The sequence below is a fragment of the Vicugna pacos genome, chromosome 23 (assembly GCF_048564905.1).
Source record: "Vicugna pacos chromosome 23, VicPac4, whole genome shotgun sequence".
NCBI lineage: Eukaryota > Metazoa > Chordata > Mammalia > Artiodactyla > Camelidae > Vicugna > Vicugna pacos.
The window spans coordinates 6,337,334-6,352,227 of record NC_133009.1 but is presented as its reverse complement, the minus strand read 5'-3'; the positions used below and the strand labels follow the sequence as shown (position 1 = coordinate 6,352,227).

General features: G+C 51.4%; 1 protein-coding gene across 6 annotated transcripts in view; it reads right to left on the bottom strand.

Annotated features, from left to right (window-relative positions):
- Nucleotides 1-14,741, bottom strand: part of PLEKHA6 (pleckstrin homology domain containing A6) — a 136,582-nt gene extending 121,841 nt beyond the window's left edge. For all 6 annotated transcript variants that reach the window (XM_072948391.1, XM_072948389.1, XM_072948392.1 and 3 more), the window contains exons 1-3: nt 14,458-14,741; nt 9,362-9,438; nt 6,011-6,068 (exon numbers count right to left, since the gene is read on the bottom strand). In XM_072948391.1, the coding sequence (XP_072804492.1) occupies nt 6,011-6,068; nt 9,362-9,438; nt 14,458-14,540 (218 nt within the window). In that variant the 5' untranslated portion in view covers nt 14,541-14,741. The remainder of the gene's footprint in view (nt 1-6,010; nt 6,069-9,361; nt 9,439-14,457) is intronic.
- Nucleotides 14,742-14,894: the final 153 nt, after the last annotated feature.

Below are 14,894 nucleotides of genomic sequence, written 5' to 3'. Positions count from 1 at the left end.
ATCTCCAGGACTTGGCAAGGCTGCCCAGCACAGGCAGGGGAAGAGCCGGCTTCCAGCCAAACAAAGATGAGGGGCTCTGGGGGGGTCTCTGGCCTCGAGGAGCTACGGGAGCAAAGTAGGGTTTAGGCCAGAGATTACAGCATCTGGGAGGGCCCGAGAAGGTGGGGAAGGGGACAGAGCCCCCAGCCTCCATTCCACAAAACCCCCAGACAGCTGGAAAGGACAGGAGACAGACAGACGGGCCTGCTGGGAAGGTTTCTCTCTGGCAGACGGAAAGCAAGGGCTGCAGACAAGCCCGCGGATCCTCCAAGAGACCTGAGCCAGAAGTGGTGATGCTTATGGGAGATCTGGGTGGCTTTGGGGGCCTGGGAGGCCGAAGGCAGGATTGCTGCAGGGAGCGGGGCCTTGGCTTTGGGGAGCAAGGAGAGGGAGATATTGCAGCAGGACCGGCCCTGAGGTGAGGAGGGGGTGAGCGGGAGGTGTGCCTCTGTGATTCCGTCCATCCTCTGCCCTGGAATCCACGGCCCGCAGCACCCAGGGGAGAAGGTCCACAACTCTTGGTCATGAATTTCATAGTCTCTAAATATTCAGACGCTCCCTGCATTTCCAGTCTCATCACCACTCCCCACCACAGTCTTGGTGGCCTCTAAATTGCTTGATTCATTGCCCCTTTCCTCACCTCGCCACATCCAGAGAAGGAAGCTGAGGCAGTGAGAGAGAGAGAGAGAGAGCTGAATAGGGCTTTTCTACAGCAGAATCAGGGCAGAAATCCTATTGTCTGAAGCCCTCCCTCTTGCCTCTGACCCTCAATTATGCAACTCACAGGTCCCTCCTTCCCAGGACATACCAACTTGGGAGCAGGAAACGGAGCCCCACACCATGAAATATCTCTCAGGACCCACCTGAGTCCAAGCCCTACCTCCATCCCTTATCAACCGAGGGACTTTGAACAAGTTGCCCAATTGCTGAGCCTCAGTCTTCCTCATCTGCAAATGGGGTTTCTCTCCCCTAAGCCCAATACCATCCACCACCGTTCTCCTAGTCTATCTCATTCTTTACTGTTCTGGGGTATTATTTGCCTTTCTGAGAACAGAGCTAGTCTGGTCACTAATCAGCAGATTTGCTCCCCTGCGATCCCTCTCTGTCCTGTCTGCCCTCCGGAGACAACAGGGTAGCTCTTGAGGCTCCACCATACTTCCTGGGGTGCTGCCTCCTCTGGGGCCCCAAAGATTGGGATCTCTGTTGACGGCTCGCGTTGACCCAGCCCTCGAGTCCAGAGCCCCGGGCTCCTGCACGCCTGCGTCCCGCAGCCCCTGGGCAGCGCGGAGCAGCTCCGGAGCCAGGGGCATGAGGGGAGACACCGCCCGCTCCGGCCCCTTCTTGGAGGAAGTGTTCAGACCAGAACAAGGAAGTGGGGGTGGCAGGGCGGGGCTCCCTGGGCTGGAGGAGGTGCCGGGCCAGGCTGGCGTGGCCCACGGGCCCCCCCCCCCCCCGCACCAACTGAAGAGAGACGAAATTAGCAAGCTCCGCAGCTGTAGCAGAAAGCGGGTGAAGGAGTCAGGGGCCAGAGAAAATCGGGGTTAGGTGTAACACAGCCAGATCTTTATGCACCGTAAAGAAGTCTACCGGGGGAGGGTACAGCTCGGAGCTTGGTGGTAGAGTGCATGCTTAGCCTGAGGTCCTAGGTTCAATTCCCAGTATCTCCATTAAAATTAATGAATACCTTATTACCCCTCCCCCCAAAAAAACCATAGTAGGGGAAAAAAGAAGTCTACGAGACCCATAGTGGTTGAGATGGGGCAGAGGAAGGTCAAAACAGCCCTATCAGCTCAGGGAGGACCCACCCTAACAGCCTGAGGCTTGACTCTGTGGGTCACCACTGAGCCAACCCTTTAAAGGCTTTAGCAGGGCCGGTCATGTGTGCTTTGGTGCCCTCTTGTGGATTTATGTGGTACATGCATACAGGTTTGAAATGGGTTTTACCCACATTTTAACCGTTTGCTCTTTCTCTTTTCCCTGCACCACCCTTTCTGGTAAATGACAACTTCAAAACTGCAGGCATGCTTGAGCAATGACATCACTTGTGGATACCATGAGAATCACCTCCCAAGCACCATGAAGGAAATGGTTTATTGACACACAGTTATCATATTTTGTCTGATCCTGGGCAAACAGTATTTGCTTATTGAAATTTGACTCAATCACACTAGAAGAAGGAAGAAAATAAAACAGATTCCCCAACTTAAATGTCCATTGACAAATGAATAGATAAAGAAAATGTGATATAATATATGCAATGGAATATTACTCGGCCATTAAAAAGAATGAAACAATGCCATTTGCAGCAACACGGATGAACCTAAAGATTATCATACTAAGTGAAGTATGTCAGACAGAGAAAGACAAATATCATATGATAGCACTGTTATGTGAAATCTAAAAAAATGATACAAAGAAACTTATTTACAAAACAGAAATAGACTCACAGACATAGAAAACAAACTTACTGTTACCCAAGGGGAAAGAGTTGGGGGGATAAAGCAGGAGTTTGGGATTAGCAGATACAAACTACTATATATAAAATCAATAAACAAGTTTCTACTGTACAGCACAAGGAACTACATTCAATATTTGTAATAACCTATAATGCAAAAGAATATATATGTACAACTGAATCACTTTGCTGTACACCTGTAACTAACACATTGTGAATCAAATATGCTTCAATTTTTTTAATGCTTTAAAAAAAACTGCTTCCCAAGTCACTTGTATATCTGACTTTTATTACTACCTCTTGAGATCCATGTCTGGGGTCCTCAGTTCTAACTTACCCACCAATCAAATGTCATGAACCTTTGTAGGAATTTTATTGTTCTGGGAACTGAAAACAAGAAGAATGGGCCAGAGTCATTCATTTACTCACTCACTCATTCATTCAGTTAGGGTTTATTGATACCTCCCTTGTCCAAAGCAAGGCACCAGGGATGCTGGTAGCAGCCATGGCATTGTGCTAAGAGCCCAGCCTATGAAATCAGGCAGACAGGGGCCTGAATCCCAGCTCTGCTTCCCACAAGCTTCATGACATTGAAGACGTTTGAAGTTTCGGTTTTCTCCTTATTTTCTCAAACAGTTGGAGATGACAGAATACTTGCCTCATGAAGATGCCATGAGAACTGAATGAATTGTCAATGCAGTAAAGCTCTCAGCTTAGAGTGGGCGTGGCTGCTCCTGCTGCAGGGAGTGGCCACCGAGTCTGGGAAGAGATACAATTGCCTAATAGATGGATTCTTGACATTTCGCGACAATACACAATGAAATCATGTTGTCTGCATTTCCAGACTTGATGGCCACCCTGTGTCACCCCTGCCCTCAGGGGGTTTTCAATAGACCAGTGGTCCTCCAAGTGCGGTCCCCAGACCAGCAGGATCAGCACCACAGGGGAACCTGCTAGCAATGCAAATTCTTGGACCCTCTGGATCAGAAACTGGAGAGGTGAGCCGAGGGCTGGTTTAATAAGCGCACAGGGTGATTCTGATGCACACTTAAGTTGTGAACCACTGACCCAGGGAACACAACACGCGTGTAAACAAACAGTAACAATACAGGTGGGCTCTCATGGAGAAGTGGCACAATGAGCAGGGTCTTGAAGGAAGGGCAAGTGTGCACAGGCGGACACAAGCCATGTTAGAGGAGGGATTCGCACTTGCAAAGGCTGGGGGCACAGAAGGGAGGTGTGTGCTGAGGGACCCACAAGTGATGTAGTCTGGCAAAATGGGGTGTGGGAGGGGAGGCTGGAAAAGTGGGGCAGGGGCAGATTACAAAGCCCTTGCAAGTGCCTGAGTAAAGAGTTTAGATTTTACCCTATAACTGATGGGACGCATGAAGGGTTTCTAATGGAGAAGGATATGACCAAATTTGCATTGTAGGAAAAAAAAAGCACTCTCGCAGCAGTATGGCCTGGAGGCAGGAAGATGCTAGAATGATCCAGGTGAGAGCCCATGTGGGCATGAGCTTGGGTGGTGGCCATGGGGGTGATGAGGTGCGTGGGTTGAGAGGTATTTAGGAGAATGGACAGGACCTATGAGGGGGAACTTGAGGGTTCTGCCTCGGTGGCTTCTGACAAAGATGGAACAGGTGTTGGCGATGGGAAGGCAACGAAATCAGGACGGGACATACTGAACTGGGGGCGCTCGAAAGAATGCTCTGGGCTGGTAGCCAAGGCAGGAGTCAATTATGCCTCTATGGTTTGTCTCCCACCAGTTTTCATTCATTCTTTGATTTCATCGAGTATTGGGTTCCTACCCTGTGCCAGAAAGGTTCTAGGACAAAGTGGACCCAAAATAACTAGAATCTGCTCTCAGGGCCGACCCGGCAGTGGGAGACACCAACAATCAAGTAAGGAGACAAGTCTGGGAGGGTCTAGCTCAGCTGGTAGAGCGTGTGCTTAGCATGCATGAGGTCCTAGGTTCAATCCCCAGTACCACCATTAAAATAAATAAACCTAATTACCTTCCCCCCAAAAAACAAAAACAAAAACAGAAAAACAAAAACAATTCCCAGGAAACAAAAATAGAATCATAAAATAAAGTCTAACCTTTAAAAAAAAGTAAGAGGAACTACGGAGGCGCAGGAGGGAACTTCAGATAGAACCCTCAGGGGAGGCTCACAGAGAAGACATCTGAGCTAAGGGACAAGTAAGAAGCCAGATGTGCAAAAATAGGAGGAAAGTGCTCCCAGGCACAGGGCACAGCAGCTGCAAAGGTCCTGAGGTAGGAGGACCCAGCTGTGGGAGGTGAGGTCGAGGCCAGGCCGCAGCAGGCGGGGAGCTGTGGGTGAGATGAGGTGATACTCATGACAGTTTTGTAAACTGTCTCAAGAGCCAGGTATCCATAAAGGAATACCAAGGTGGTGTCTTCAAGAAGAAAAGAAGAAATGTCTTAACTGAAGCAAAAAGGATTTTGGCTCAATTTCAGGAAAAGCTCAGGCTCGAAGAGCCTTGTCATATCAGAACGATTTCCAAAACAGGTAATTTATTCATTTTGCGGTTGCTGTTTTTGTTTAAGAATAGGATTAACAGCCAAGCTGATGTAAGTGCTGGCTGGTCTCGAGCTGGGAGCTGGAAAGAGGACCTCTCAGAGCACAGACAGAAGAGGGAGGAAGATGAGGAAGAGCGGGGAGGGGAGGAGGGGAGGAGACGGTTCTCCCTCGCCACCAGCCCTGCAGGCCGGAGCACGCCCGCCCCACCCGTGGGAGCGGAGCCAGGACCCAGCCCGGCGGAGAGGTGGAGAGACCCAGGCCAAGGCAGAGGGAAAGGAGTCCAGCTGGGCAGGTGCGGACCACCCCAGCCCGGAGAGCTGTCTTCTGCTTCCAATGTTACACCTGGGCAGCTTTCCCAGGCGCACCTTCGGTTGCTGAGAACACGAGCCACCCCATCCGACAGAGGGTCTGACCACCCTCTAGGGGAAAACGGAGCACCAGACACACGCCTGCCAGCCCGGGATCGCGAGCGCCCCCGTCCAGGAGGGCGAGAGTGAGGCGGCCAGCCCTGCCACCACCTGACCTGCCTGTGTGTGCACCGAGCTCACGCCTCGCCTCCAACTGGCTCTACTTCCAGCCTCTCAGGGCACCCTGTGCTCCATCTCCTTCCTCTGAACCTTTGTCCCTTTGTCTCGAGAACAGCCTCTTCCCTCTGCTTTATTGAGCCATGTCCCTCCCACCTGTACAGCCCAGCCCAGCCCAGCGCTCACTCACCCCACTCACCCCACCCCGCCCCACCCTAGAAAAATTCCCATGATTGACACTGGCTCTCTCGGGCCAACATACACACGGAGAGACACCCACACCCTGGGCTTTATCTGCAGCGCTCACTTGGAAGCCTCCTGGCCATTCACAGGTCCCAGCAAGTCCTCCAGCAAGACCCTTTATCTGCGTCCCCTCCCGAGGAGGCATCAGGTACAAGGACGAAAGTAGGACCAAGAGCGAGACCAGAAATAAACTCCATCTTACTCACTTGATGAAATACACAGCTCCCTCCTGGGTGGAATCCATCTCCCAGCCCTTAGGCAAACCTGTGAGGAAGCAGAATCACAAAATCACCCTCTCTTCCATAAGCCAGATCTGCACTCAGGAGGGATGGGGGCCAGAAGAACCAGGAAAATACACAGATAAGCCAACAGTGTTCGAACCAACAATTTCATCCTTTTCCGCCCACTATTCTTATCAGTCTGTGTTTCCAGCAAATAATGAGAGAGACGGCAGTGGATGAACTCCCCCATCAATGAGCAGTGACGTGAACAAATGAATCATTGCCTCGCTCATTCATTCAACAAACTTTCACTGAGCGCCTGTGCCAGCCCCCAGGGATGCAGCAGTGAACACACAGATGGTTGTCCCGGAGGGGGTCCTTAGGATCATCCCTCCTTCTATCACAGAAGCAGCAGATGGAGCCAAGAGTGGGCCACTCGGCCCAGACCTCACAGATAATTAGCACCCAAGATCAGACCGGGACTCAAGTCTTCAAAGCTCAGGCCAGTGTTATTACTTCCAGATTCTGCTGCTTCTGGACAAGACACTGAGGACCTGGAAAATCAGTCCCAGAAAAAAATGGAGAGGTTTTTTTTTTAATTTAATAGCACCTCTGAAAAAAATTATCCATGAAAATGCTCGGAATGGAGAATCGCTGACTCGCAGAAGGAGAGAGGACTGAATGGCTGAAGAAGCTGACCTTGGCTGAGAGGAGCCCAGGCAGCCCTCCAGGGGGGCGCAGCCCCTGCTGGACAGCTCCAGAGAGACACCGCGTCTCCGTCTCCAACGAGCACTCTGTTAGCCTCTGTCTCTGCCCACCCTCCCAGAACAGCCACCTTGGCAGTGTTCCGCCTCCCTGGCAAACAGGATGCCTCCAACCCAAGGCAGAATAGGAGGAGTCTTCTGGGAAACCAGAGCGAATGCACTGTCAGAGGTGGGGACAGGCAGGGCACTGGCAGAGATCATTCCTTTGCAGGTGCAAGAGTCCTGCGGCAGGTGCATTCGAAAACAGGTGCAGATTCCCTCAACAATCACTTCCACTTTTCTGGTCAGTTCAAACACCTGCCTCGTGGATGCGGTTTTATAAAATACAGCTATTCACCGCTGGTCTGAGTCTCTCCCGCCATATTATCAGCTGCCTTAGGGTACAAGCTGCTGGAGAGTAGAGCCTGGATTCTACAGAAGGATGGGCCCAGTTTTTGTTCATTCATTTTACTCATTCCTATGTGTCAAGGGTCTATATTTCCACGGTTGCTGCTTCAGTGCAGCGGGGCAGCCAGCTGGCCCGCCTCCCCTCTCAGGACCTGGTCCACAGAAACAGTAACACCAGCTGCCACCTGGTGAGAGCATCCTTCCACTCAGCTGTGCAGTTTTACCACTGCTAACACATCTAACCTACACAGCAACATTATGTAATAGGCATCACCCCAAACGTTTTTACAGATGAGGAAACGGAGGCCCAGAGAAGGTAATCAACTCGCTTAAGGTCACACAGGAAGTGTCTGGGCCAGGATGTGAGTCTGGTCTGCTGCCTCCAAAGCTCACATTCTCTCCTCTGTGCTGCCCCATAAATGCTACTTGTTCCCCTCTGTCCCTGTGGGAGGATGTGCCCATTCAGAAGGGCGTGGGTTGGCAGTCTCCCCAAGACGAGGGATCCCCATTGGGTCAGAATCATAAATAATCCTGCCACTGTGATGTGCCTGGGAAAGAGGCCAGCGTGGATTATGTCCCCTGCCTTTTCCAGCAACTTCCCTCCACACTGCCCTCTCTGCCCGGGCAACACCAAGAGTGCTTATATTCCCGTCCAGGCGGAGTGCCCGCTAAGGCAGCTGCCCTTCCAGCAGGCTCCGGGGGCATCTTAACCCCTTCCCAGCCTTGGACGACCAGTTGGCTGCAGCCAAAAATGAAAGAATTGGCCCACGGTCTTTCATTCCTCCTCCAGTCTTACCTACAGTCACAGTGAGATGGACAGACTCAAACTGCCAGCAGCCGAAACACGGAAGGTGGCAGCACCAACCCAGCAGACGCAGCCCTCAGCCTTGGGGTCAGGAGGCTTCGCTTCAAGTCGAAAATACAGGAGGGACAGTAACCATAGCGTTCACCTCCACTAACCGTGACTGTCTCGCGTGATCTTTGCTACAACCTGTTGACGTTCATAATCCAATCCCTGTTCCACCGACGAGATGCTAAATCCCAGAAGGATGAAACCGCTTGCTCAAGACCACACTAATAGAAAGTCAAGCCAAGATGTGAGCTCCAGTCTCTCTGCGTCTAGAACTTATGCATTGCGCCCCAGTGCTGCTCTGCTTACTGGCTGCGTGGCCTTGAGCCAGGCACCTCCTCTCTGCTCTCCAACTTCCCTGCCTTTAAAATGGAGGAGCTGGACGCCATGATTCCCGAAGTCCCTCCCACAGTGATCGCAGCCCCGAATCTAAAAGAAAGAAGGCGAGTCAACACCTCGACCCAGTGTGTCCAGCAGGGTCGCTGCGCCCCACAAGTGACCAGGACCCGGTGTGGTGGGGTGAAGGGCTGGAAGGCCAGCGGGGCTGGGAGGGTTGGTGCCAGCACTGTCGTTCACACCCCGCCTCACTGGTCTATGTAGCATCCTGACTGAAGAGGATGATGGCTTGTTCACGTGAAGTTCCCCAGGCCTTCGGACCCTCAGTGTCTGTCTCCACCTCTTCAATTTAGAATGAAATCATCTTTGCCCAGATGTGGCCCCTCTTTCCCACTGAGCCTGGGAGGTCCCTGAAGGCTAGTCATGGAGTGTCCTCCATAGCAGGTGATCACTGCTGGCCAGGTGCCCTTTTCTTTCATGTTCCCCGCAGTGTGAAGAAGCTCCTACTAGTCATGTGGGGCTATTTAAATTTAACTTAATTTAATTTAAGTAAAAAGTTCAACTCCCAGGTCATACTGATCACATTTCAATCACTCAGCAGCCACACGTGGCCATTGGCGAATGTGCTGAGCATCACAGAGAGGGTGCTCCCATCATGGCACGAAGTTCTGTGGCACAGCCCCGGGGGCTGGGGCTCCACCCCGCCCAGGAGCTCTCAACACAGAGGGGATTTTCTGACTGGGAGCGGAGTGAGATCTTTGTCCTCAAGGGTCAGCCCCAGACACTAATCATAGAGCTGGAAGCTTGAAAAGACCTCGAGGCGAGCATCAACCCTCCTGCAACCCCCCTCCCCAGACGGTGGTCCAAATGCTCAGCTGAATCCATCCACGGAGAAAGGAAAAAGTCAGAAGAAAGAAAGTCAGGGCAGGGGGTTCCTACAGCCACCTCAAGCCATGGCCTCCCCCTGGATTGCAAAGGAGGGATAGACAAGACCCTTACCCGGGCTGGAGGAGTGTCCACTCTGGATGGGTGATTCCGTACCGGGGTGCACCCAGCTGGTCGACTTCTCCTCATCACTACAGAAGACCAAAAAGAACACGTCAGGGCGAGGGTATCGCTCAGAGATGGAGCTTTTGCTTAGCATGCACGAGGTCCTGCCTTCAATCCCCAGCACCTCCACTAAGAACACTTTTTAAAAATAAATAAATAAATAAATAAATAAATAAATAAATAAATAAATAAATAAACCTAATTACCTCCCACCAAAAGCAACAACAACAAAAAAGAACGTGTCAGATGCAAGAGGGGCTTCTGAGCAGGACACCCATCTCCACATTCACGTCAATACTGCTTGTCTGATCCCAGACACCTGGCGTGAGGGCACCCCAGCTGCCTTCATTCATTCACACTCACTGAGCATTCACTGAGCAGACTCTGAGGATTCAGACATGAATAATCTTGGACTCCTGACCTCGAAGAAGTTACTACCCACTAAGGAAACAGACATGTAAAAAGATCTCTGGAATTTGACGTGATAGGTACTCTAATCCCTACCACAGCCAGGCAGAGGGAGCATGACACCATCAGAGAAGAGAGCTCCCTGGATGAAGTTCGGGGAGGGGGACAGCCAGGAAGGCTTCACAAAGGAGGTGACACCCGAGGTGACTGATGAAATGGCATGGGAAACACATGGAAGGTCCTTAACTGGCAGCTTCCCAGTGGATAAGAGAGGAGGAGGCTGGGTGAATCGACAGTCCCTGAGTGTCTACAATGTCATGTACTTTCATTTGCAATGCTCCCTCATGTTAGGAATTTTACAGATTACGAAGCTGAGGTTCAGAGAGGTTAAGTCATTTGCCCAAAGTCACACAGTCATCAAATGATAAAGCCAGGATTCAGACCTAGATCTGGCCCCCTTAAAACCCAAGCTGTTTCTAACATCTCACTCCCAGCAAGGTGGGTGCCCCAACAGTGCAGATCCTCTGAGCTTTAGATGAGAAAGTAGATGAATCCATCGACCTTTCTCATCCCCACGCCAGCCAAGGACACCAATTCCTGAGCCAGACATATGTGGAGGAGAGGACTCCCAGACCACCTGCATCACCCAGGCTTTAGGTGGGGCCTTGGGGCCCAAGACAGGACTCCACCCAATAATTAATACCTTAATTAATATAATAAACTCCACTAAGAAGGGTGCCACTAAATTTTTACTAAGGTAAGATATACAATAAACTGTACATATGTCAAGGGTACAATTTAATGTTTTGACATATGTGTACTCCAGTGAAACGGTCACCAAAATCAAAACATGAACCCCCCAGACCTTCTCTGGGCGCCTTTGTAATTCCTCCCCGCTGGGGCCAGCTCTGGCCACCCGCCCCGCCCCCCTCACCACCAGCAGCAACTGATCGGTTGCCTGTTACTATAGATTCGTTTGCATTTTCGTAGAGTTTCCAGAGTTTCATATACGTGGAATCCTACAAACTAGACTTCTGTGTCTGACTTCTTTCCTTCTTTTCTTTCTTCCATGCATTACTGAGTGGTCCATCCCGTCACCTGCTGATGGACATTTAGGTTGTTTTTGGTTTGGGCCATTACAAATAAAGCTGCTGTGATCATTCATGTCCAAGTTTTTGGACATCTGCTTTCTTTTCTCTTGACACCTCTAATTTTCTTCTGAGTTTGAACACTTGCTGTAGGAAGAGCGTTCCCAGCTGACCCAGCCCTCTGATGCAGAGAGAAGGAACAAAGTCACTGGGCTGATGGGGAAATTGAGGAACCAGGAGGACTGGTGTCATTGCAAATCCCCCAGCTAGAATCTTCTCTGGGGGTCCCAATCAGTTGCCATTTGTGGAGTGTGCTAAGGCTTTCCAACCAACCTCAAGTCCCACATAGGCCTCTCCTCCCCTCCCCCCATCTCAATAGATAATCTTATCTCTTAACTCAAGAGAAACAGAAACCTTTAGGAAGGAGTTTCCGCAGTACCCCCAACCACCACACCCCCAAAACTTATCCACATTCCCCCTCATCCTATAGTACTTGTCTCCACATTGGAGAAAAGGTGGTCTTCTCCATTTAAGGCTAATCCTTCTGCATGGGTCACAGTCCTGATCATCTCCCATCTTTTCTAGAACCTGATTCTACTGAGCATTGCAGACGTGCATCTGTAACTTCTCTCTCCCTCTCAGGTCCATCACTTTGGCCCCGGCTCCTGTTCGTGTCTTCCAGGGTGAATCCCCTGCCTCCCTCTCAGTGCCATCTCCCCTTCCAGCTTCCTGGCTCCTCTTCTTACTGACCAAACATCCCTCTTGGAAACTAGTGCTTTCTAACCATTCTCACTGCCTGGCCTCCCATCCACCAGTCCCCTGCAGTCTGGTTTCTGTTCCCAAGGCTCCCCTGAAAACACTTTCTTAAAGGTCATTAAAGACCCCCTAGTTCCTCAATCCAGTCAACTCTTTCCAGTCTTAAGTTCTTTTGGCTTTTACACAGTTGGCCATTCCTTCCTTCTAAACCTCTCTCTTCCTCGCTATCTGGGGCAGCACACTGCCCTGGCCGTGGTGCTGCCCACTTCTGCAACCCCTGGGTCTCCTCCATCCCGGCCTGTCTTCCTCTATCCTTTCCCTAAATGTGCTGCTGCTGGGGGACCCTCCTGTCCTCTCCTGCACACACTCGTGGGTGGTCCCAGCTCTGTATGATGACATCCAGTACTCTCTTTCCAGCCCAGGACTCTTCTCTTCAACCTCTGTCCTGTACATCCAGCTGCCTGCGGACCATCACTCCCTGAAGGTCCCGTGGGGACCTCAAAGTCGATCTTTCCCTGTTGAATCTGTACTTTCCCTAAAATCCTTTCCTCTTCCCTGACTCCTAATTTCTGTCAAACTCAAGTTAACCATTCTGAGATTTATCTTTGGTTCTTCCTTTTCTCCTGGTTCCCCAACATTCAGGCAGTAAATAGACACTCTCATTTCTACACCTGAAGACTTTCCTCACCTCTCCCTCCCCTTCTCACCTGTTCTCCCAGCTTTAATTCAAGTCCCCATCAGTTGGCTCTTGGATTTTGCTCTCCAGACCTCACGTTTCTCCCCTCGCCTCCTCACTCAGCCCTCAAATCATCATCCATGCAGCTGCTGGAGAGATCCTTCAAAAGCACTGATCTCACTGTGTCACTCCCCTGTTTAAAATCTCCTGTGGCTTCCCACCATCTACGGGTTCAAGTTCAAACCCCTTAGCCTAACACACGAGGCCTCCACGAAGCTGCCCCCTTCCCACCTATGTTGCTACTTCTTCTGCAGCACGCTGGCTGCCCCACTCCACCCCTACTGAACCTCTCAGAGTGTTCTAGATGAGCTGGGTGCCCTCCTTCCCACAGGCCTCTGCTTCAAGGCCCCCTTCACTGGAGCCTCTCTCCCCAGAATCAGCTCAAATGTGTCCTCCTCCGGGAGGCCCTCCATCAACTCCTCGGAGAAAGTTAGTTCTTCCTTCCTTCTTTTCCTAGAGCATCATGCAAACACCCTGGGAGTGCATCCTTTTATTCCTTAAGTCTTTATTTAGCATTTTCTTCCTTCAGGAAAAGCCTGTATCTTACCATTTTTTATCTTAGTGTCCAACCTTGCAGCAAAGTAGTGGATACTCAAGAAATATTGTGGAATGAACAATGAAAAGAAGCTGGAAGGCCAGCAAGAGACTGGGAAGAAAGACAAGAAAAGCTAACTAACCATTTCATCAGAATCCCCAAGGAGCTTGTGGAAATCCAGGTTCCAAGGCCCCAGCCCAGGTCTTCCGACATGGATGGACGCTTTGGAGGCAGGGCTCAGGACGGGAGGCAGCCTTAGTTTACTAAGTTCTTTGGGTGATTCCTATGGCTCTAAAGTCTCAAACCACTGACCAGAGGGACTCCAGTTTTAACACTGGAGAAAGCTGTGTTATTTAAGAATCTGACCTCGGGTCAAGAACTTTAATAGAGTTAATTCCTAAGATAGTGTAATTACAACATCAATTTTGATCACGATGATGATAATTACAGAAGAAAGGCCTACAGCAAATGCGGAAGCAGCAACACCAAGAAGAAACCACCGGCTGCCTGAGCTCCTCCAGAGGCAGTTTGGCACGCGGCGGGGGTGGGGGGAAGCAGTGCAGCAAATTCAGTGGGTCCTGGACCGAGTGCGGGCTCTGATTAACAAGTGGTTTTATCTCAGACAAGCACTTTCGATCTCCACGTCCCATCTGACACGTAAGGGGATTGCATCCAAGCTTCCCCCTCAGCTCTGATTCTGTGAGTGGCTATCTTGAGGAAGGGAAAACCTACCACGTGTGGGTAACAGTTCAGAATGCTGTGCTATATTATCGGAAATTTTCTATCCTGGCAAAAGATGACTATCGGAGGAGCAGGCCAAAACAGCACCAGCGGGGCCACTCTGTTATAATGAGATCATGCCAGGGCCGCTTTGGTTTATGAAATTAATATAACAGTGCTAACATATTACCGAGAGCAGCAAAGCCTCCCTCCCTCTTAAAAATGCCAGATGTGCTGTGGTCAACAGCCCCATGAAGAAGCAGGAAGGGAGAGGGGCTGTCTAGGGAACCCTGAGTCCTGGGGTGAGGGAATGCCGGGAATTGGGTGGCAGGGGCAGTCTCCCGGTGTACTGTCACTTAGCCCAAGCCTTCCGACAGGAAGGGGTGTGTGCGCACAAGAAAAAAGGAACTCATCCCTGGCCCTTTCACTGGCCGAAGCTGTCTTTCCCAACGGCAGGCTGGGCACTCGGTCTAGCCGTCCTCCTCGGGTCCTCATTCTGTCTGTAACCAGGGGAGAGGGGAATGCCCTGCCCTGCCTTTCCAGATGCAGGGAATGCCGAGCCTCTGCTGGACTTTGACCCACGGAGGAAAAGGCGGGAGATGCATTCAAACAGATATGGTGATAACCTTATTAGTCACGGCTGCTGTTCCAGCCACCGCTTCCCCCCACCTCTCCTGCCACCCCCTAGCCCTGCTGCTGCCTTTCAAGTTGGACAACTTTAAAGTAAAAAAAAAAAAAAAAAAAAAAAAGAGAGAGAGAGAGAGAGAGAATGAGAGAGAAAATGAATCAGAGACCCACATACTTGATGAAGAAGACTCTCCCACCGCGGTCCACCCCGTAGGTCCACCGGCCGGGTAAGTCCAGCCAGTCAATCTCATCGGCCATCTCGGTGTCCCGCGGCCCCTCTCGCTCTCTGCCCACCCGGGCGCTGGGTTGCCGGGAGGGGGCTACCGCGCACCCCCTCCCTTTCTGCTCCTCCTCTAGGCGGTGATGGGGGAGGGGGTCCGATGCGGTCCAGCCCGGCCCGCGGCGTACCTCCCGGGCCCCTGGCAGGGACGCTGGCCTCACTGAAGGCAGCTGGCCGCCAGCCGGGCAGCAGGGAGCAGATGACTTAACCCTGGCCGGGCCGAGCCGAGCCCGGCGGCGCGCGCGGCGGGGCCGGCCCCAGACACCTCCTGCCTCCTGGAGTCTGCGCTCCTCTCCGGACGTGTCCTTAACTTAATGACGGGCAATTAGCGC